Source organism: Montipora foliosa, chromosome 3 (assembly GCF_036669935.1).
Source record: "Montipora foliosa isolate CH-2021 chromosome 3, ASM3666993v2, whole genome shotgun sequence".
NCBI classification, from domain to species: Eukaryota; Metazoa; Cnidaria; class Anthozoa; order Scleractinia; family Acroporidae; genus Montipora; species Montipora foliosa.
This window is the reverse complement of record NC_090871.1, coordinates 40,991,077-41,013,997: the sequence shown is the minus strand read 5'-3', so window position 1 is coordinate 41,013,997 and position 22,921 is coordinate 40,991,077. Positions and strand designations below refer to the sequence as shown.

At 39.3% G+C, this 22,921-nt stretch overlaps 1 protein-coding gene and 1 pseudogene across 7 annotated transcripts; both read right to left on the bottom strand.

The window, feature by feature from the left end:
- Window positions 1-867: 867 nt before the first annotated feature.
- On the bottom strand, window positions 868-1,604 carry LOC137995851 (uncharacterized; annotated as a pseudogene).
- Window positions 1,605-2,434: 830 nt separating this feature from the next.
- On the bottom strand, window positions 2,435-22,404 carry LOC137997426 (protein NLRC3-like). 7 transcript variants are annotated; one of them, XM_068843409.1, is made up of 10 exons: window positions 22,090-22,396; window positions 21,621-21,704; window positions 20,361-20,434; window positions 19,860-19,949; window positions 14,729-14,816; window positions 12,769-12,867; window positions 10,020-11,271; window positions 9,134-9,199; window positions 6,476-8,523; window positions 2,435-2,579 (listed from the first exon to the last, which is right to left on the bottom strand). In XM_068843409.1, the coding sequence occupies exons 7-10, from the start codon at window positions 11,203-11,205 to the stop codon at window positions 2,532-2,534; spliced, it is 3,348 nt and encodes a 1,115-aa protein (XP_068699510.1). In that variant the 5' UTR covers window positions 11,206-11,271; window positions 12,769-12,867; window positions 14,729-14,816; window positions 19,860-19,949; window positions 20,361-20,434; window positions 21,621-21,704; window positions 22,090-22,396; the 3' UTR covers window positions 2,435-2,531. The 7 variants fall into 7 exon arrangements, with proteins under 7 accessions (XP_068699510.1, XP_068699507.1, XP_068699506.1 ...); XM_068843404.1 differs by lacking the exon at window positions 2,435-2,579 and adding an exon at window positions 14,223-14,364 and having other exon boundaries at window positions 4,597-8,523; window positions 22,090-22,391; XM_068843403.1 differs by lacking the exon at window positions 2,435-2,579 and having other exon boundaries at window positions 4,591-8,523; window positions 22,090-22,402.
- Window positions 22,405-22,921: the final 517 nt, after the last annotated feature.

Below are 22,921 nucleotides of genomic sequence, written 5' to 3'. Positions count from 1 at the left end.
CCAAGCATTATCCGGTAGCAGCTTGTTGCGAAGCTGTTCAATTTATCTTCGAGCCTCTGAGTCAGTGTCCAGCTCTCACAACCATATAGCAGGATGAAAAGGCAGGTTGGAAAGGCAGGTTCTAACCCTAGAAAACCACTAAAAGGAACTTTGATCCAAGAGCATGTGGAATCTTGGTGCATGTGTACGCCTAAACGACACTGACTGCAAAGGTATGGCTGGTATTCTTTGTTGTGTACTCCATAAAATTGCATTAATAAGCTGTATCAAAAGTAAATTAAAAGTAAGTAAACTAAAAAGGTCTACGTGCTTTCAGTGAGCTAAAAAATGTTCTCTACCAAAAATCATTCATTAAGTTAAGCTTCGTCACTAATCAAATTTCTCACACATGTTTAACATGCAGTGGAACCCTGATTTTTCGAACCTCCAAGGGAAACAAAAATTAGCTTGAAAAATAGACGAGTTCACGCTCTTGATTGCATCATGGGTAATCAGGGCAACATTGGCAGGAAATTCAAAGGTTTGTATGGAAATTCAAAGCAAAATATACTTTACATGACTCTACTTTATAGACTTTCGCCTTCATAAACCAAACAAATAAGTTCATGTTCACAACTTAGATGAACTTCATTCTATTGTAGACTTGGTATCCGTTCTTTGGAATTCCTAAATTTTGCTTTTTTTGTCTCCATACATTCTCTGTAATTTTGTGCCTTTGGAATTAAAGGAAATGTATGGCAGAAACTCTTTTTAATAAAATAATTTCGACAATAGCCACTCTCTCCAAATTTATTCTGCCGTAGCTTTGAGTGCATATCTTCTGCTTTGGAAAATAAAAAACCCAAAATTGCGTATCATGGATACTTTTCATTGTTGTGAACTTCCTTGCAACCTTTGAATTTCTTTCCATCTTGCACTGATTATCCATGATGCACTCAAGAGCGTGAACTCGTCTATTTGGGTAATTTGAGAAATTGGGGGAAAATTACAGTGTTCGATAGAGGAGTCAGGGACCACATATTGGGAGGTTCGAGAAATCTGTATTCCACCGTACATCGTGTGTACATTACCTTTAGTTTCTCAGTCTCTTAGTCTTTTCCTTTATCTGCAGCTGGCAGAGCCATGACTCTCACAAGGTGTTCCATGTGAATAAAACTTTGTTGATATTCGACTTGATCCCATTTCCTGCAGACACAGTGTGGCCAGTCATTCCTCCCCATTCTGAAATCACCTGCAGCGCTTTGTACAGGTGCCAAGAACACAGGGACCCCGCCAACGGTAACGTCAACACAGCAGACGCATCACATTGGTCATCAAAGGCAGTGAAGTGGGCCATGTAGTTCTCAACATACAGCCTGGCAAAGTCAACATGGGACATCACCAAACAGTCAAATAGCGCAGAATTCAATTTTCCACAACATCTGGGATGAACATCATTTCCATTGATGTTCTCGTATTTCAACACGTTTCTTGGTGGCCACCGTTTAAAGACTTCCTGATGTGCTCCGTCCATGAATATTGTGACAAGTATGTGGTATGCGGATCTTGTTGAGTGCTATCCCAGCCACAAGCCATCGTTTATGATTTTCGGTCACACCAAGATGGTTTCACATGAAGATATAAACATTAGGGGTGTACAATATTCCCAAAAGATGGCCATTTCTTAATAATTTATGGCTATGTTGGCTGGAAAGAAAGATACCTGCCTTTCCAAGTAATTTTTAAGGTAAGATTCTTAAACCTCTTTAATTAAGGGGCACTTGGTTAAACAAGGTCTTTGATTAGATTTGGTTTACTTGGCTAAATCAATGCTCAGAGGGGTGTCTAGGAGTCCTTCACCTTCGGGTTACCCTTCTAGTAGGGTACAAGCAAGATAGGATTACCCTGGGAGGAGGGTAACCGTATTTTGCTTGCTAGCGTTGCCCCTCTAGAGAGGCCAACATTTTCTTAATTAGCTTGTGGTAGGATTACACTCATAGGAAGGTCAAGTTTAGGGCAATCAGGTTACTGTCACATTCCTACTAACTATAAACAAGGCTTGCACGTTTGGGAGTAGGCTAAGAGTATTCTTGATCAAAATGCTCTATAAGCAAACCTATACATTTCCCAGTGAATGATGATTGACAGGAGCTGACCTTGCGTAAAACGGAATTACTCTTTTCATAAAATAGTAGGTCCGCATTGGGCATATTCTTTAATTTAGTTATACGAGTTACTTTATTGACTTCTGGCAATACTCGTTCCAACAGCAGTTTTTTTGTAAAGAAGTAAAGAGGAAAACCAAGGAAATTGTTAGTTATTTTAAGTTCTTTAGTATCTGAATGTGGAATGACTTTTGATGCAGACTACATAACGTACGAGAACAGATGCACTAGATGAACTGCATTGCTCCGATGGATAGCCATGGATTTACACATACTGGCCTAATTGAAACCGATAAAGGTGGCCCAACATGTTTTTCTTGTCACCTGAAGATGAGAGCTGGTCTGCTTTACGCAACTCAGCGCCGCTAGATCACAATAGGCTGTTAATCACGATAGGCTGCTGATAAGGTCAAAGAGACTCTGCTTGCAGGGTAGCTGCGAAAGAAGGATTTTTTTATTTATTACAAACGCACAACATGTAACAAGTAAAATGTTGTAATCTTTGCAGGAATAAATGACATTGTATAATAAAACAATTATGAGATTCGGTTTTTGTAATATCCGGAATAATCAAGATCTCAGTTAGTATTATCAGCCTCAGCCTTCGCCTTCGGTTGATAGCACTTCCTTCGACCTCGATTATTCCGGATATCACAAAAACCTCATCCCATGATTGTTTACAATTCTAAATTTCAGATGTCGGCGGGTGAGGGAGGGGTATTACGGTAACCCGTGAGTGCGACCTCTTTATTACGACATACTCCCTTTGTTAGAGGTATCATCTGTTACCGAAAACGCGGAGTAATCATCCAATGTATAGAAGCTTTCCATTCCTTTATATTTTATAGTAGCTTTTTCTTCGTTTACTTAGGTATATTTTGTTTGAGATGTACACACAGATCAGTCCCTTCGCTAAAGTCATTCACAAATCGACCCTCCTATTCGTACGAACTATCCATTAGCCTATCCTCTCCCGCTTTCCGGTGAATACCAGTCTACTAAGGATTGCAGGATCGGCAGCTTCCTACCCCGGCTACCCTTCTAATCAAAATTTGACCTCAGATTCCTTTAAAGCCTGTTGAAATATTACCGAGTGTAGATGTTACGTTACTCAGTAAACAACACTGGGGAGTGCAGTGACGAACGATAAATCTTTTTAAAAAAAGATCACGACCCTAGCGAAAGAAAGAAATAAATTCCTCATATTTTCTCCCTTTTAGTACGTTTGGCCGTTAACCTTTTTCAAAGCGAGAAGTTTCGTGTCCGTCAACAAGGTCTTTTTTAAGGTTCCGTCAAATTTTAAACCAGACAGTATTCAAGGGTCTCGTTTGCAGGCAAAAAGGCGGACAAAAGGGAAAGAGGACAGGGCACAAACGAGCGGAACTGGGGAAGAATGCGTGAGAAATACAGTCAAACCTCTCCACAGCTAGACTCCTGCGCAGACGCTCTGAGGGCTCGTCACACAACGGCGACCTTGGGGTTTAGAGGTAAGTGGCCGTTGTAGAGGCGGCCTTTATGGGAGTTAGTGGAGTAATATGATATCTGTCTTTTTTTTTTTCGGGGGAAAAGGATGGAATAACTGAAGATAGAGGGTAAATAAGTACATATTATGACATGGCCCGTATGGCCCCGCGCGCGCTTTCAATGGAAAACTATTGGGAAAATGCCCGTAAGACGGCCGTACACATAAGCGCGAGCAGGGCCGGAAAAAGCCATACGCCCCTACTAAGGAACAGGTACTGCTCCGTGCAATGCAATTTTTGGGGATTTCGTTGTTTTTACACATCCAAGTTATTTACAGCCAGAAAAGCAAATGCAAACAACATATTTCATAACTTGTCAGTGTAAATTTTTGTTACTTATTTTGTCCAAACTTCAAATTCTGAGTGCTCATGAATAGTGTAGAGACCATATGATAAAATGCTTATTCTTGGTTTTCACGTGACGTCATCAAAACTAAAAAATAAGGAATTATCAATCCTTTTGAGCTTTTAGTTTAGTTAGTTATTAGAACAGCTGAATACTTGTCTTTTTACTAATTTTCAGTTTGATAGGGTTTTCCGTCTTGTGATAAAGCAAGGTTGAATTTCTAAGCTTTTGAGTGACACGATATTAAAATTGCGGTCGAGAATGCTATCACGTAAGTTAAAAAAGTGACATCCGCTGAGATTTTGCAATCTGAACAGTCCTTGTGTGAGAATAAGTACTCACATAGATGTTTATGAGCCCTCAGAAGACGACTACTGGCTTTTTATAGCAAAACTCGATGACATATGTTTTTGTCAGCTTCCGGCCGCCATCTTTGTGTCCCTGAGAGGGACACAAACATTGCGTCTCCATACAAAGCCTCATAAATTTGAGTAAAACATTTCTTCGAATATCTCCCGCACGAAACATCGCACAGACCTGAACCTTTGTGAGACTGTTTGAATATTCATCTTCTTTTATCTCTTTGAGTCTTGACTTTATTTGTTGAATGGTTTTGATGATGGTGTGACAGTGAAAACCGGCAATTGACTGAGTTTAGGTCGGGCTGGACAGAAAAACACTTGGCCCTCGGTCTTGGCCCACGGACCTCGCGGCGCTCGGTCCGTACGCCATGACCTTGAGCCAAATATTTTCCTGTCCGGCCCTCCCATTCAGTCAATAAGTACATAATAAGGTAACTATGTACAAAATCTGACTCCGTAAGACAGAAATAAAAATCTCTACGGTAAGTACAATTTCGTTACGAAATCGTTACGAAACTAGTAATACATATTAAAAAAAACGCCTAGGCCCAATCTTGAACTTTTTTGGTTGCTTTGAAAAGGCCGCAACACCAAAAAGTGGCGTCACTAGAGCAGAGTTCTTGGAACACGTTTCCGAAATCGGAATAGCGCCTCAATCAAACGAATCGTCAGGGCTATTGTATTTCTTCTTTTCCCAGCCTAAGATCAATCGAGCGCAAGCTAAATCTCCACTCTAAAAGCAATCTGCCGAAAACGGTTGTAGCATGCTAGAACACATTGTCAGTACAAAACAATGATTATGTTGTGTAACCAACTGCAAATATGACTGCTTCATTTACAAGGATATTAGAAAAAAACAATCCACTAAAAAGCCAACAGCTTTCTCTACAATTATGAACAAGTTAACCTGAAATGAACCGCGAAGCCAGAATCTTAAGAGGGTCTTCTTCACAGCGATCTGAAAGACTGTCACATCACCACTGACTTCCCAACGGTCACCAACCGCTCCTTCAGAATCCGATCTCCAACCGGATAGAGGAAAACCAACATCAGATAATCATCAAAATCTGGTTTTAGACTGTTCCTTTCAGTAAGCAAACCATAGGCCTAATGAAACGAACCATGCGAAACTAGATTCATATCTTTCTCGTGTGGCTTAAACTTCCTTCGTGTTGGTTCAGTTCAAAACGAGCACGGAAATTACAAACCATACTGACTGAATGCTAAATGTAACGTGCCCACTTTGGCCTTTGCTCGTGAAACTTAAGCGTGAAACTTAAGCGTGCAACTCGTCCGCGCATTAATCTGTTGAAGGTTTTGTTTTCCTAACTTGCCAATCGGATTCTCCCGCAAGTCTAAAAAGGTCAAAGTATCATTATATCGAAGAGTTTCTGCAAACTCTGTGGCTCCTGAGTCGCCGATGTGGTTTGAACGCAGCTGTAAATGCGTCAAAGCACGATTTGATTTCAGGGCCTTTGCCAGGGATTTTGCTCCTGAACATTCAATTTCGTTTCCACTTAAATCTAAACGCTCAAGGGAACGATTAGACTGAAGACCCTCTGCGAGCGCCATAGCGACTGAAGAGTTGATCGATGTATTATGCAAATCCAAACGGGTCAACTGAGTACCACTTGATTGAAGAGCCTTTGCAAAGGCTACTGCTCCTGAATTGCCGAAGTGAATTTTGTTTGGGCAGAAAATACCGATAAGATAAAAATGAGTCAGAGTGCAGTTTGATTGGAGTGCCTGTCCAAGCGCTGCTGCTGCTGAGTCATTGACATAATTACCACGAAGATCTAAGTAAGTCAGTGAACAATTAGATTGGAGAGCATGTGCTATTGCTAATGCCCCTGATTCACCAATAAATTCAGAACGAACGTCATCAAAATCAGAGGAGGGCCGCCAAAAATCAGGTATTCCTTCCATAAACTCTGCAAAAAAACCCAAATCTAAATAGGTTAAGGTATGGTTGGACTTCAAAACGTGAGCAAGCGCAACGGCTCCTTGGTCGCCAATAGCGTTATTGCTTAGATCCAAATGTTTTAACACATTATTTGATTGTAGGCCTTTTGCTATAGCTTGTGCTCCAATATGACTTACCATATTAGCATGCAGATTCAAATGTGTCAAAGTACGATTTGATTGAAGAACCTCTCCTAGTGCTTTAGCTCCTGAAATACGGATCCTGGCATATCGCAGATTCAGACGAGTTAACGTGCTATTCGACTGAAGAGCTGGTGTAAGTGATGTGCTGTTTAAGTCAGTCCGCAGATGTAAGCCCACCAACCTCTGACTTGTCTGAAGAATATGGTTAATGGTTCCCAGTGCTAACTCATCTAAGCTAGCGTACCAAAGCAACTCTGTCAGTGCGGAATTTTCTTTCAGATATTCACAGAGAACGCGAATGTTGTGAACACCGCGCGAGGGGACCCTCACTGTAAACAAAGGAAAACAGCTTGCAAGTGTATGTATCATCTTCTTCTGGTAATCCTTTAGTTCATTTCTCCCACCTTCACAATCAGCAATAAGGTTACATGTTTCAGTTAAAAAACTTTCCACCCTTATATCTTCCAATGCTGAACGTTCTAAAGGCAAACTCCAGGAAAAAGAATCATCTTTACAAACGGCAACCTCAAAACTGTCGTTGCCGCCACCGCTGTCCTCGTTAATGTCCGCGACAACACCGTCTTCGTTGTCGTCGAAGTCTTCGCTGTCCTCGTCGTAGCTCATGTCGTAGAAAAAAAAATCATCACTGCTATTGCTGACATCTTCCTCTTCTTCCTCGCTTTCTTCCTCCTCTGCCCAACTCCATTTCGGAAGAATATTGATTTGTGTATTACGGAAAAAGGAATTGCAAAGACGTGACACGACAAAATCTGCTACATCATCACCCTTACTTGCGACCAATGTGATGAGAAATCCCCACACCTGCCAATACTTGTCAACAGGACTGAGCTGAGCTAGCAGGGTGACCTTCTCTACATCTTCTTTTAACAGTTGATGGGCCAAGTGGAACGCCGCAAAATATTCCTGAAAGGTCTTATGGGTAAATGAATAACTCGGGTTTGGTCTGATTTTACTCATACTAGCCTCTCGAGAAAGAAAACCGAATTCTAGGAATTCGGTTGATTGGCATTTCAACTCATCTCCAGTGAAATAACCCTGATTATTCAATAGAGCTTCAAAGGCCATCTTTCCCAGCAAACTGAGCTGTTCTGCAAATGCCTCAATGTAATCATTGTTACACAAAGAAACTTCCTTCTTTGCACAATATCTCCTCAAAGCACACGAAACAAGTTCGTCATACAATTTGGTTCTGTTTGAAGGGAACTTTCCTTCTGAATCTTCAAAAACGAGGCACAGCAAAGCTGTGTTAAGTGGATTGTGAGTCAATTCCCACAGCTGTGGACTCCTTTTCAATTTCTTGATCATTTTCTTTGCAAGGCTTGGATTCTCGTGATTGGTGAAATAATTCTTGATGTAGCTTTCAGCATCTTCATTGGTGAAGCCGACAATCTCTAAAAGTGTGTCACAGTATCGCCGTACCTCCGTTCCTGCCTCATGACGAGCTGTCAACATTAGATAAACATTGGAGAAAACTTTGCCTTTAATCAAGGGTAGGAAACCCTGCAAGAGATCATGACGTAATTCATCCAATCCATCAAGAACCAATAAGATTTTAGATTGATTACGGCGAATGAACTCGAAGAAATTTTCCTTCTCCTTCTTTTCTGCATCGAGTGGTAGCAGCTGATCATTGATATCTTCCTCGATGTCAGCAGTCTTCATGTTACGGCACTTCAGAAGAAGAAGTATCTCCACTATGGGAAAGGAAGCTTCAGGTGGTATTCCCGCCATGGACCAATCATATGCAAGCTTCTGACAGTAAGTGGTTTTACCCATTCCAGGCTGCCCCTCAATCAGCACCACTCTTGGTCTGTCACATTCTTTATGTGGTGCGAAGACATCTGTCATATTTACGATGTTGCCCGTTAGCCTTGCGCGTTCTTTTTTCTTGCTAATAATTTGTAATCTTGTAAAGATGTTGGACAGTTCAAATTGTAGCTCATCCTCGCACCATGGAAACGGACAAAGAACAGCACCTTTGTAGTCTCGTTTGATAAGCTCTACAAGTTTCTCTGGACACGCTAGAAAAACAAATAACCGCGTAATAAAAACACAAGTCCAGTTCCCACAATAAATAAAATAAACACAAAGAGTACGTACAAAATACTCCGGTCCAGCAAAGATAAACAGATCCGTTAGTTCGTCCGTTAGCTAACTCAACCACTCTTTAAGATGCAACGTATTGAGCAAGTAGAAGAACTGCATCTAATGTGAAGCAGTTGATGTTGTAATGCATGATATTCTAACTATAATTGAGGGTAGTGTTGATGACTTTAAGAGGACTGTTAATGGATGAAAGAACGAACAAACGAACGAATAAATGAAGCTCGATTACCGTCACCCTGAAGAGTATGTGCTACAAACCGAGACCTAATGCCATACAAACTCATTGTATAATTCAGTTCTATGCTCTAGAAAATGTACGTAGACACCCCCCCCCCCCCCCCAACCCAAAAAAAAAAATTGGAAAGCCTAAACTGAAAAAGTAGACCTTGACTCACATTAAAGAACGACTACATTCTTATTTTGCTGCAACATAAGATGAAAATTACTGGAAGTACATACGTCACTGCAAATATAATCTTCCGTGTACCTTGCCAGATTAAACCACGTAGAATTGTCACAACTTACCAGTTGGCATGGGATTGTCTTGACACAACGCAGTTTCATTGGATTTTGTCAAGTGTCCCACTTGTTCTATATGCGGGTACCCAGAAAAAAAACAAAATTATTCTCACACAAATGAATATCAGGTGAATAAATTTCATGGGCCTAGCTATCACCAACCAAGTAATCTGAATTGAATCTGAACACAACAAAGATATACATGATTGTCTCGTGGATTGAAAGACTCGATGTTCAACCCTAACACAGTCTAGGAAACAACAAACCAGTTGGTGGCAAAATCCCTCCTCCAAGAATAATAAAATCAATCAATCCAAGAAAGGATTGAGCTTGCGGTTCACTGAGTTTTTGTTAATTTAGTTCCTAAGCAACACGAAATGACCTCATCGTGTCACACTGGCGTGACATTTTTCAGAGCACTTTTAATTGTCTTTGCTATTATTTGATTGAGTATTAATAGTAGACCATAGTATACATGTACTCTTTGAGTACTTCAATGAATGTTCCCCAAAAATGGCTCTGAATTGGATGCCAATGTTATGTGGTTGCATGACAATACTACACACAGTGGTAGGAAAATTTGTGAATTGGCATTACTCCAATAATAACGATTTTTCAGTAATCACGTTCGATTCCAACCCCCTTTTTCCTTTTTAACCACATCCGATACAGTCTTCAGAATAGCTTCATTTTCTTTCAACATTGCTAGGGGGGAGGGGGTCAATTACACTTGCTTCTATTCATCTTTTTCTAAAACGTCAAGAACGTAGCTGAAATCGTGGGTTTTAGAGCGCAAAAGGGGAGGTGCTTTAAAAACTTCTGGCCAGGATTGTAGATTTAGATTTGAATCGATTTTTATATAAAGGGATTGAAATACATTGTTAGTTCATACCATTAAGAGAGTTGATCATCTTTTTGAGATCTTTGCACTGCTCAGACCAGCTATATATCATTCCATAGGAGTCACGCAAAACCTTAGCCTCACCAAGCCTTGTCCTTCTGTTTTTGTTCCAGATGTCCTTGATAGCTGCTGTCCACGCATTGGGATCCTCAGAGTCAATGACGAATGAAGAGCCAAATGGTACATTGCCCAGGGCTTCTCCAAATCCCGAATTCTTGCTGACGATCACAGGAAGCCCAGCTGACAGAGCCTCCAGACCTGCCAAACCAAATCCTTCTGTTCTAGAAGGCATGAGTACAAGATCCACCTCACAGAATAATTCCTTTAAGCTTTCTCGGCTTTTCATATAGCTTCTCACCCTAAGGCGATTTTTAGGAATACCGCATTTAAGCAATCGATTTGCGATCTCCTCATATTTTCCATCAGCTGCTCCGACAAAAACAAGATGAGTGTCAGGTAATGCCGCAACAGATGTTGCTGCAATGTCAAATCCTTTCAACTCGAAGTCTTCAGCATCTCCACGACCGAACACCAGGACACTGAGTTGTTTTCTTTCCTCAGGAACTTGTTGAACATTGACAAAATCATCAAAAATACCAGGAGTGAACTCAAAAACATCTTGATCTCTTTTACAACAGCGGAGATATTTGCGAAAGGCCTCTGCCAGCTTGGGCCCGACCCCTATAACGAAATTAGCCATCTTGCAAAGCTCTACTTCAACATTGTGCTTTTCCTCGCCCCTTGAGATTGGATTCTCGTAACATTTGAACATGCCTAGTTCCTCGGGGTCAGTGTGTACTACTTGAAACCACACGCATTTGTGATGGTCACGAATAACTTGTGCTTGACGACCGAGTTTCACACCATGACCAACAATTACATCAATCTCCAAATGTGTTGGGGGAAAGCTAAGCCAATCCATTTCTTCAAACCCAGGCCGTGGTGTTGCCTCAAGAATCTTTATGCCACGGCTGAGAGCTACTTTCCTATCCTCCTCAGAACATTTCGGTAAAAAGTATGTGATTTCGACTTCTGAGAATTTGGCCAGCTGTATGGCCAACTCTCTGTTGATTGTGGAAAGTCCGCCTCTACTGGATCCCCACTCAGAGGCCAAAATGGTGACTTGAACTTTGTTGGGGCCATGTTCTTGAGATTGCTGCCATAAACCTGATGCCATAGTTAGTGTGGTGATAACGCTGTTGCACTGGGTTGGACGAACCTTGAGCCAGAGCTATTCTGTTTCCTTAACACACACACAAAAGAAATTACCAGACACATTAATGTTGTACAAAATGTCGATTAAGTAAAGGAAGAGAGTATAGAATGTCGAGAATGGCCGAGGGAAAGGAAGGGTTTTTCTACCGAGCAATGGCTAATTAAATTAACAAGATTAATTTCTCTTGGTGCTTCCCGCCAGCGAAAAGCTTAACCACAAGTACTTCATACATTGGCCGGATACCTACGTTAAAATAACTATAACACAGCACGATAATATGGCTAATTAGAAGAAGTTGAACGATTTACTACATGCACAACTTAAGAAAAGGAGACTAATTAATTTATACTCGAAAGCCATTGTCGCGTACGCGGTTGGTTATTTTGTGAGGGAGATCTCCAAGAGAATGCATGAAACAGCATTTCAATGCCTCTACCATTTACAGACTTTTGCAGAGGAGTACGTCCACAGACCAGGCAGCCGGTCTAACCCGCCCCTAGACTTGCGCTTTTCGTGCCAAATCTGTCGATTCTCTTCTCTAAAGGTGGTTCAATCGAGCTTCAACAACTTCAAGAGAACGGTTAGCCTTATGTGGAGGATTGACTTACTGCAAGTTTACAGCACTTGTTAAGGCAACGACAATGTTATGATATCATATGAAACACCAATCTTTTCATAACAAATAATATATAATAGGTAAACATATGAACTGGAAAGCCGTATAAAAACTCTGTAGATAGTTTCAATTTAGCCCGCTAATTTAATGGGGTTCACCAAGTTCTCTTCTGAGATTTATAAGCATTTAAAGACAAAACGTGAGGAGTTTTTGGATGGATCTCCTAATGCTATGGTCACATGCGATGTCACAATATTGGGAACATTTTGTTAAGTAAGAACTGTTGTTTGACATGTATGGTACCATAGCATAGATACTTGGTGATAGAGTGTTGTAGAACTGATCACTTCTATCCTTCTTATCATGTACAAAGTTATTTTCTTCAAAGTGTTGAAACTGGTTTGAGCCTCCTTAACGCAGCCATTTACAAGAGCTTTCTAAAGAACTCACTAGTTAGCAACATCAAAGGCAAAAAAAAAAAGAAATGAATGGGAGGCGGCGTGGTCCAATAGTTACCGTTATATTAGGGCGCTGGGTTTGCATGCGGTTGCCCTGGGTTCAAATCTCGTTCTGGATTCTGCTTTGGATTTGTTTCCCGTTTTCCCGGATTCAACTCCACCACACTTTGTAAATAGCCAACTGGTTGCCTCCTGCCAGTTGGGGTTCTTAATCATGTTTCTAGTAAGTTTAAATAGTTTCTTTCAGATTATTAAAAGTGGGGTGCCACTTTTAACAAAGTATTTACATTTATTTTCATTTTACATTTACATTATGCTTTTGTTGTAAATTGGCAGTGTTGGAGGGTTATGTAACTTTCAGAAACGCTTAATTTCAGCATCTTGTATTGAAACGGATTTATGTTTCTTTTTACCCTCAATTCCATGGATTGAGTAATTTATCACACTTACTGGAATTCCAAGCAGCGGCTTTAAGCTTGCCTTGTTTCCAGACGTGCCCCTTTGAGACAATTCACACTGTTTTCACTTATGTCAGCGCAGTTATGAATCCTTCAACATAAGAAAATTGATTCAATCATTAGTCACCGCTCATCTGAGAAAATTTTACTTGATTCCATTCAAATGCAGTTAGCATAACAAAAGCCACAAGTAGAAATAATTGCTCTTTTTAAATCAATTTGTTTTATCGATGAAAAAAAAAAACCTCATGAGGCTTTACTGCAACAATTGACCCAGTGTTAACACATGTGGTCAGCGCCACCTTTAACTGTCCAGGTTTTGAAAACCACTACATGTTCATTGTAAGTCTTAGCCAGATAATCTTTTTAAGATCATTTAAAAACTTTCCGCTTTAGAACCAGCAAGAAGTCCTGAGTGCAATAATGGAGCCTCAAACATCAGACAACAGGAATGATATACACTGTATTACTGGTAATTGGTAGAACTTAAAAAACACAACAGGATCACTCTCTGCACAAAGTCAATCAGATATACATGTATTGGTTCACAATGAGCTGCTGTTTTGATGAACAATTATAGCCCACTTTTAATACAATCACAGACAAATGCAGTGGGATTTATAGATATATTCAGAGTGATATTTATGTCACAAATTTGGACAAACAGTGTTCATGTACAGTATAAAAGCAAACAGACAGAGAACTCTGGCTATAACTCATAAGGCAGCATGATATTAGAGGACCACTTATCTACTGTAGGGTTTGTGTTACACTGGTGAACAAGGTATGAATCAAATGGGTAACGAGCTTTTAAACAAATTGTGGTTCTTCATCATCAGCGGCAGAATCAAACTTGCGTTTATACATGTAGCCCTCTTTTCCACAGCAAATAATTTGGCATAAAATTAATGGTAATCTGATCTTTATCAAATCATTATTATAATAAAAGAAAATTTTGTTCTACAAAAGGTTAATTTCATACTAAAAGTCATTTGCATAAAAAGTCTAAGATGCGCGTTAAGAATAGGTTGAGAGCCATGTCGTACAGTGTACGGTACAGTATGTATTCACAAAACAATAATGCTGCAACACCATACCATGGAATGTTATTTAACAATAATTATTCCCCGAAGGGGAAGTGATTATCGGTGAATAATCACCGAGACGAAGTCGAGGTGAATATTCACCGATAATCACTGAGCCTGAGGCGACTAATTGGTTTAGTATAAATACACAGGTGATTATTTCAAAAAAGAGAAATCATCTTCACTTACAGTGGCAAAACGACTACTGGCAGCCATTTTGTCCGTCGAGGTGATTATCGGCTGATAATCCGAGATAGCCAGCCAATGAGAGCGCGCGATTTTGTATAATCACCTGTGTATTTATACTAAGATAAAATAATCTGGAATGAATAAGTTAATTGATTGGTGTTAGCCTGTTTACCCCCGTTCCTGCTTTTTTGCATCCATAGGACATGGCCTTGATAGAAGATGACATGATTAAACATTACATGACTGTACTTCTGCTCCAAAAAGCTCCTAAATTAGCCCATGGCATTCTAACATAACAAGTAAATCAAGTTCTTCTGAAATAGAAATAGTAGTCAAACACAGTACATGCATGTTGAACAGTCTGTTATTAGTTGGATGTCATGATGCCAAGCTGTGAAATGTTCAAGAGTAAATTATGGTACTGTAATATCATTTTTTATCCTAGCAAGCTCATGTGAATGTTTTTCACTTTCAAATATCTCATACCTGAATTTAAAAGATAGAAATCAATTTAGAAAAAAAAAAAAGAAAGAAAGAGACAGGATTTTTTGCATTCCAAAACGTTTTTGTTTGTACTAGAATTATTGTCAGAATTCAGTGATTTGCTTTTAAACAAAATAAATCATTCATTCATTCATTCATTCATTCACTCAATCATAACTTACTAAAGTAACTTACTTCGAGCTCTGATCAGTCTCCTCTGTGTCTTTTAAGTTTAATTTATCAATCTACCCATGGAGCATTTATATAATTATGTACACTGTACCTGCAAAATGAGAGATACAAACAAAAATGATTCTCTGAAAGCATCTATGTTCACAAGTTTGGTAAATTCCCTCAGTGTAGTTAAGTGTTTCTTGCATTTACCACATTTTTGTCTTGTTGAGTGGAGGGTAGTACTTGTAAGGGAAGTTTGTTTTCCCTACTACTACCTTTCACATTAGGCGGCCCATCCATTTTGGTTGGAAAACTGTTACTGAATTACATTAAATTTTAAAAGAATTAAGTTTTCCCTGATATTTCAACCCTTGCTTCAAACTGTCATTTTACTGTGCTTTCATCCTCCATGATGAAGATCTAAATTGACCTTCTCTACTCATTTCAGACGTTTAAGCCATCCTACATCAGGGCTTCTGATAGGATATGCAGAAAAAAATTAAAGATTATGAAACTTTTTGCCCTATTATGCGTTGATTATGCAGAAATTACAACAGATTATGCGGAAATTTAACCAATTTATAGAACTAATAATTAGGCCCATCCAATGTATTTACATGCTTATGGTAATTAAATCAGGACTCGAAATTGCGACCAATACAGTCGCATTTACGACTGATTTTTTCCCTCTGCGATACCATCAATTTGCGACCAGTTTTCACAGTTAAAATAAATTCAATCAATCAATCAATCAATCATTGAATCATTTATTTTAACATGTTACGTCAAAGAGCTATAAAACTTGTTCAAAATACGAACGTGTATAAACAAAATCTATAATAATTACAGCCATATAATATAACTCAATTTTAAAAACAACAAAAAGCCACATACTAAAAAACGTGAATTGGAAAACTCTAAAACTCATTCTAAAAGCAGTTAAAAGCTACAATTGTACACTATAAAACACGTTCTAAAAAACTACAATCATGCAATTTACTTCTGAAGTCACTAGCATCACTTGAAAGACGCACATGGAGAAGGCAAACTGTTCCATAACTTAGTTAATGAATAGGTGACAGAATTCTTCTTAAATTTACAATTAAATTTAGGTAATTCCAAATTCAAGCCCTCGCCTCTTAGCCTATACGGTGTATGCCTGTATTTAAAAAGGCTAGCAATATAATTATGTAGGACCCGTACCATTTAGACATTTAAAAAGAAGTATTAACGCCTGATGTAAGCACCTACAATATAAAGATGTCATGCTAGCCGCAGTGAGCAGTGCGTCGTATGACATTGACTTGTTGTGCCCGATTAATGTTCTCAAAATATGACAGTTGCCATCTTCGAGACGGTTGCGTTGACCCGTACCTATGCCTACAAACAAAGGACCACAGTATTCGAGATGAGGTAATATAAATGCTTTATAAAGTTTTATCATTGCATCATGAGGAAGAAAACGCCTTATTCTTCTCAGTGCAGAAGCCTTGTCATAGGCTTTCTTTTAATTAGTTAAAAGGGTTAGTAATCGGCATTTTGCCAAAACTTTTGCTAAATTAAATAAAGTGATAATTTTTTTTTTTCTCATCATGAATTTTGTTTCAATTTGGAGCAAAATTGTGATGTGGTTGAACCACGATCCATTCCCTTGATCATTCACCATTTCCAGCGGTTTTTTATGCATACATATTGCAGGCTCCTATTTTGTTTTTGTACAACTTCATCCCAATGATTCTCCCTACTTTTACAAATGATCAATTTAATTTGCTACTATAACTTGTGGCTAATTTTTCATATCTTGTTGCATCTTTTTTTAAAATTTCGAGCTTAGGTATGTTATGAAAACAGTTTAACTAGTGTCCAGACTCGTTGCCGAAAAATGCGAAGAAACTGCTTACGAACTTTCATCTTGCGAATGAAATGGCAGGTTTTCTTGGATGTTCAGGAAAATAAGCGTTTCAAAGTAGTCAAATTTCAATCACTTTGGCTTTTGTGTTTGTGAGGATGGCAAGCAGCTGCTTTATCACCAATATTAGGCATTTCTTCAGTTTTATGCAGAAAATATCGTAATTATGCGGAGGATGCAGATTTTAAGGAATTATGCATATCCACATTGCCGCATCCTGTCAGATGCCATGCTTCATGCAGGAAACATCAAGAGACATGTACTGATTGACAGACTAATTATTGTGTTCAAAGCAGTCAAGATGTGTGGAAATGAGTTTGATCAAACCACCTCTTACATGTAGTTTCAGACATTAAATGCAGCTCAGACATCTTTTGATGTCATTCAACAGAACTTAAAAGAGGTTGAAAGCAGTTCAACTAATGCTGATGTTTTTGAGACCTACAGTCTCAGACAAAATTGTTGAAACACTTTACAATACCTTGCCCTCCCACAATGTTGTTTTGGCAAATGTGTTATGATGTCATACATGTAGTTATACACGTCATTGTCATGTGACCCAGCTCGCTCCCTTGTGGGCGGTTTTTCATGGACTATTAAAACCTGGTGTTGTTCTGATTTACCTGAGCCCTTTGCTGTGTTCCTGAAATCATAACATGGTGTCAGAAGAGCAATTTTAACCCTTTTTTTTTTTTTTTCTTCGGAGTTGACGGTGGCTGCTACGTTTCCTGAAAGTTTCAACTATTTGTTCGCGGTTGGTAGCTGACCGACAAAGTTATAGTCTGCGTTCAATTCTTATACAAACATGGCCACCACGACTGCCAAAGCTCCCGCTCCGCTGAATTGAAGTTGAAGTTCGTGTTGATTCTTTCTTAAACGTTGTTGGCAAGGAGGGATTGGACATGTACGAAACCTTCCAGTGGGAGGATGCGTCTCATGCTCTTAAAATGGACAAAGTTTTGGAAAAGTTTGAAGAGTGTTGCGTTCCTCCTCGGAATGAAACGTACGAAAGGTTTGTTTTTTTCAAATGTGAGCAATTGCCGAGTAGTCGCTCGACTGTTACATAACAGCTTTGATGAAGCTGTCTGAGAACTGTGGTTTTGGAACACTTCATGAATCGCTTGTTCGAGATCGTTTGACTCTTGGAGTACAGGATGACAGGATTCGGGAAAAGCTGCTTGGAAAGCGTGATCTCGACCTGGATAAGGCCGTTGAAATGATCAAAGCTAGTCAGGTTACTCATTCGCTAGCCTCTGAAATTGCAGGTGAAGCTTCGGTTCAGGAAGATGTCAATGCCGTGAAACACAAACCTTACGCCACAGAGGAAATCGGAGAAAGGGAAGCTCCCGAAAAGTTTCACTCAGAACCCCTCGTCTAACAGCAAACTTAAAGAATGTCTCTTTTGCAGTGGCAAACATGCACTTGACAGAAAGCTATGTCCAGCATCCGGACAAAATGCAAGAAATGTGGAAACGTTGGACACTTTGCAGTTAAATGTCGCAGTAAGTCTGAGAATGTGAATGTTAATGATGTCGAGGAAGTATTTTTACAGAAATAACATTGGTGGCAAAGATCAGGCCCTTGTTCCAGTTACTCTAAATGACACTGTTTCAATAACATTCCAGATTGATACAAATATTTTGCCACTAGAGGATTATATCAGAGCCACCAATGATGTCAACAGAGCTAGCATTGTTCCTAAAGATATCACACTAGTGTTGCAAGGTCACTAGCGAAAGGCATTGGGTTCTGAAAGACTGAAAGTAGAGCATAATGGCAACAAACATGAACTGAACTTTGTCATTGTTAATCAAAAGGTTACACCTTTGTTGGGTTTAAAGTCTTGTCAAGATATGGGTCAAACTTTCCAAGAGCTGCCTTCTTCATGATATTTTCACAGATTTTAACAGCACTGTCAACCTTGTTTGTGATGCTCCAGTGCTCAAGTTTTATGATGTCAGACAAGCCACTACAGTTGAATGTGATGCATTGCTATCTGCTGGACTTGGTGCCACCCTACTCCAGGGAGGTCAGCCAGTTGCTTTTGCCTCAAGGGTACTTTTGTACTCCCCCCGAAGGCCACTATCCCAAATCGAAAAAGAACTTCTCTCAGTAGTTTTTGCATGTGAGAGGTTTGATACCTACCTCTATGGTCGACTACCGCAATACACCTACTGAAATTGGCTCCTCTCCAGCTCAAAGACTGTACAGTAAAAGAACACGCAACCTGCTACCGCTAACACCAAGACTGCTCGAACCAGCAACAGTCCCGCCAATGGATGTGCACCAAAAGCTAATTGCCTCCAGACAAAAGCAGGCCTATTACTATAACCTTAAAGGACAAGCATTGCCTGAACTACAGCCTGGTCAGACTGTTAGAATGAAGAAGCCGAATGAGAACACCTGGACTGAACCTGTTTGTAAGAAGATGATCGGACCACGCTGCTATGCTGTTGTATCTGGTAACCGTACCTATCGAAGAAATCATAGGCAGCTACGTTTGGTTCCACCTGCAGCAAACCTGTTGGCTAGTTCTGAGCAACCACGTGATACCAGCAAGGAACAGCAACCCATCCAGTATGCCATACCCCAAGGATATTCTGGAGAGGCAACTCCTGGTCCAGCTAATCCCAAGACAACTGCTGTCCATATGGCATCTAGTCCTACTGTAACAAGGAGTGGCCGTACAGTTAGACCCCTAGTTCGTTTTCAAGATTACACGTCTTAGATACTCTGCGAATATTGTTGTTAGAGACATTTTTGCTTTTGATTTCTTTGAGTACCTCTCGATAGGTTTTCTTTCTTTTATGAAGGGGATGATGTTATGATGTCATAGTTATACACGTCATTGTCATGTGACTCGGCTCGCTCCCTCGTGGCCGGTTTTTCATAGACTATTAAAACCTGTTGTTGTTCTGATTTACCTAAGCTATTTGCTGTGTGTTCCTGCAATCATAACAAATGGGCTCAGAAACTCAGGTTGAAACAGCATTGTGAGGGGAGAATGAGCTGCGAAAGATTCAGATCTGTATAGTCGAGTACTGTTCCAACAAATTTTGTCACAGCCTGTAGCTCTAAATGAAAACTGAATTAAAGCTTTGAGGGAAATAATTTTAGAGAAAAATTAATAATTAAATTTTTGAGATGACTTATTTGATAAGGTTTGAAGTTTCAAATGTGGTCAAACTATAGATGTTAAATTGAAGTGATGCTTTGCTCTGTGCATTTTAACTAGTTCGTTACCTAAATCTCTGGTTGTTGCTGTAACATCATGACCGAGAAAATTTTAGGTTGAAGAATCTTTCCCCTACAAAACAGGTGACTGCAAGAGGTCTGCAAAAGACAAGAACCATGAGAAAATGGATTAAGAACTCATGTTTTTATGACAATAATATTATAAAGAAGTTAATAATAATTAAATAATAGCCTTAAGTGAATTTCTTGTTGTGAGCCAGTCAGTAAAATCAAAGTTAGACAAAAATGAGATAGTTATAATTCCAGAACAGAGCACTCATAATTACAAAATTATTATCATGGTGGGTGACAAAAATATTTATGAAGATGTTTCAAAATTATCTGAAACTATGGGCTTTTTTTTTCCAAGCCTAGTTTTCACATCTTTTAAAATATTATTTCTGATATTTGTGGGTATTGCATTATAATTAATTACAGTAAATTTCATTTGGAAGCACACCACATGTGTAGGATTACAAAGTCTTACATGTACATGCTCATTGTACATACCTGCAATAACTTGATCTTTAATAGTCTTATTCAGAATAGTCTGGAAATCACATCTTTGGCTAAAACGTTTCCTCCTTTCGAGACAACAAAATTGAAAATAAGCAGATAGAGAATCACTACCGCAGGGACCAGAAATAGAGCATCCACCTTTAAGATGTCCTGGTCAAATTCATTAATATGTAAGTTGCAAAATTCTAATTCAAAATTTTGCTTTCAAAAATAAGTGAGTGTTACTACTACTACTGAAAGCCATCACGAGCAAAATATATAGTTCAATAAAATTTAAGAAAGGCCGTGTACACATACTTCACAAAGTATTTATCTGTTTTTATAGAAGAATGAAATTTTGGATTTTACATAACAAATGGTTTGCAGCCAGTGAAGTGTTGCAAGACAAAAATAATAATGTGATGGTGAAGTGTTCAATTCAAATTTTAAAAAAAAACTTCTTAGTACTGTAACTGACACGATATTATTAAAACACAAGTCAGTCTGTTCAGGATTAAGCACAATTGTTTTTAAATTAACAACCTATGATATTGCTTTAACCGTGTCTAGCCTAGGGTAGGGTAGTTACATCAAAGATTAAATCTACAACCATGGACAAAGAGTTGAGGCTAATTCCCTGTTTTTTATGCTTGTGGACCAGAACTTGAAAGCAAGGCCATGAATGCCTTCTCCCCCTACCCCACCCCAGCAAATGGGTAAAATAAGCCATTGTGGGGAGGGGGAGTCCTAATACATGTACATGTATCAAGATTTACCTCATGCAACAAAAGATAAAAATCCCTTTTTGTTATGGACAAGGAAGTTATATGATTCTGTCTGAGATTCTACCCTCACAGGAAAGACCCTCGTCACAGTCTTCCACCTTTTTAGTTTTGGACACCAACAGAATGTGTTCCAAATGGAGCTACTTTAATCTTAATGTCCATTGTTTGTGTCCACAAAGATTGTTAGGACAGTATGAGTTGAGGCACTCATGGTGCGTTTACTTTGCAGTGACCTTGCAGTGAAAATTCAGTGAGTTTATCGTTCAACCAATTAATGATTTTTATTAAGCTTATCATCTTTATTCCAATAAATGACATGAATGTGTCGGATACAAATGTAACTGCTGTACGTACGTCACTACAACATAGGAAATTAAATGACTAAAGTCAGTCTGGGCTCAGCATGGAAGTCGCTGGTGGAACATTTCATTTAGATCGAGATTCGCTAATGGTATTTAAAGAGCGGAAGAGGTTGTACGAGACTCACCTAAATTCTCAGCTACGTAGATAAACTACAATTGGTGGGGCGGCTGTCTTCTGTTCACTCCATTTCTTTTAAGCCAAAACAACCCTGAAAAACCCACACACTTGGTGACAAACAAGTCTAACTCAAGCTAAGAAAATTTAATGTTCACTTCAAAATGTCCAGCTTGTGAGTCCGAGAAGATTAGTACTTCGGGATTTCCTATGTTCAATTTGTGCTCTCTCTAGCCCAGCCATATCCATGCCATTAGATTCCGTTTGACCGTTAATTCCGCTTTCTCCGTACAAAGGCGTATTTTGTTACAATATTTCTCAATTTGGGAAAACATTTGGTTGAAACAATGGTGAAGGAAGCCTGTCTCGAACAACAACATATTTACACGCAGATTCACTTAATACTCTAAAGCCATATTAAAACAACGAAATAAACGGACCGCTTAAGAAGTGGAAATTTGTTAGTTAAGCAAGCTTACCTTGCAGAAAATGCAGTGAATGTTTTCTTCTTTCGGGCGATCTTAATTTGCGAACAGAAAGATCTTGGAGGCCTTTACAACGAAAATGAAAATAAAAGTGACGGAGGATTTCCTGCAATGGGTGTGTATCGAAGCAGATGACGGCAACGAAGGTGCCTTTTCAGCTGGAGTCGGATCGGAAAATAGAGCTAAGCTTTTTGTGGCGGAAAATTTCCCTCTCAATGGTCTTCACTTGTCTCGTAGTATTTGTCCTGTACAGGAAAGCGAGATAAATTCATTATGGTTCCTATCTGTGATCAAGAGCGATGGTCACGCGATCACGTGAACAGAAAGCACATGACCCACAGGCTCCCCAAGCTGAAAATATGTGGTGTATGCGACAGCTTGTGTATATAGAGAATTGTATGGGAAAATCACCGATCGTAAAAAAATTGTGTAAATGACTATCTCATTTGAAATAAAGTTTTCCTACCTCAAATGTGTGACGAACTTGTCTCTTGTGCCGAGTTTAGAGCCATTCTGACGACGTTTAGTGAAGTTATCCGGAAATGGTTACGGTCACGGTTACGGTTACGGTTACTAGAATTTTAGTAACCGTTTCCAGGCTCCAAAGCAATGATGCTGGGGTACCAGACCTAATATTCCGAGACTTCTTGTGATTTTTTATTTATTTATTTAATTTTTTTTTCAGTCCGACCGACCGACCCAATATCAGGAAACGCATTCGAAGGTAAACAAAAAAAAGGGGGGATGGCTATATTCTCTGAATCATTCTTTTCGAAAATCAATAGTTGATGACAAAGCATGAACATTTCAAATTGATAGCCAGTGG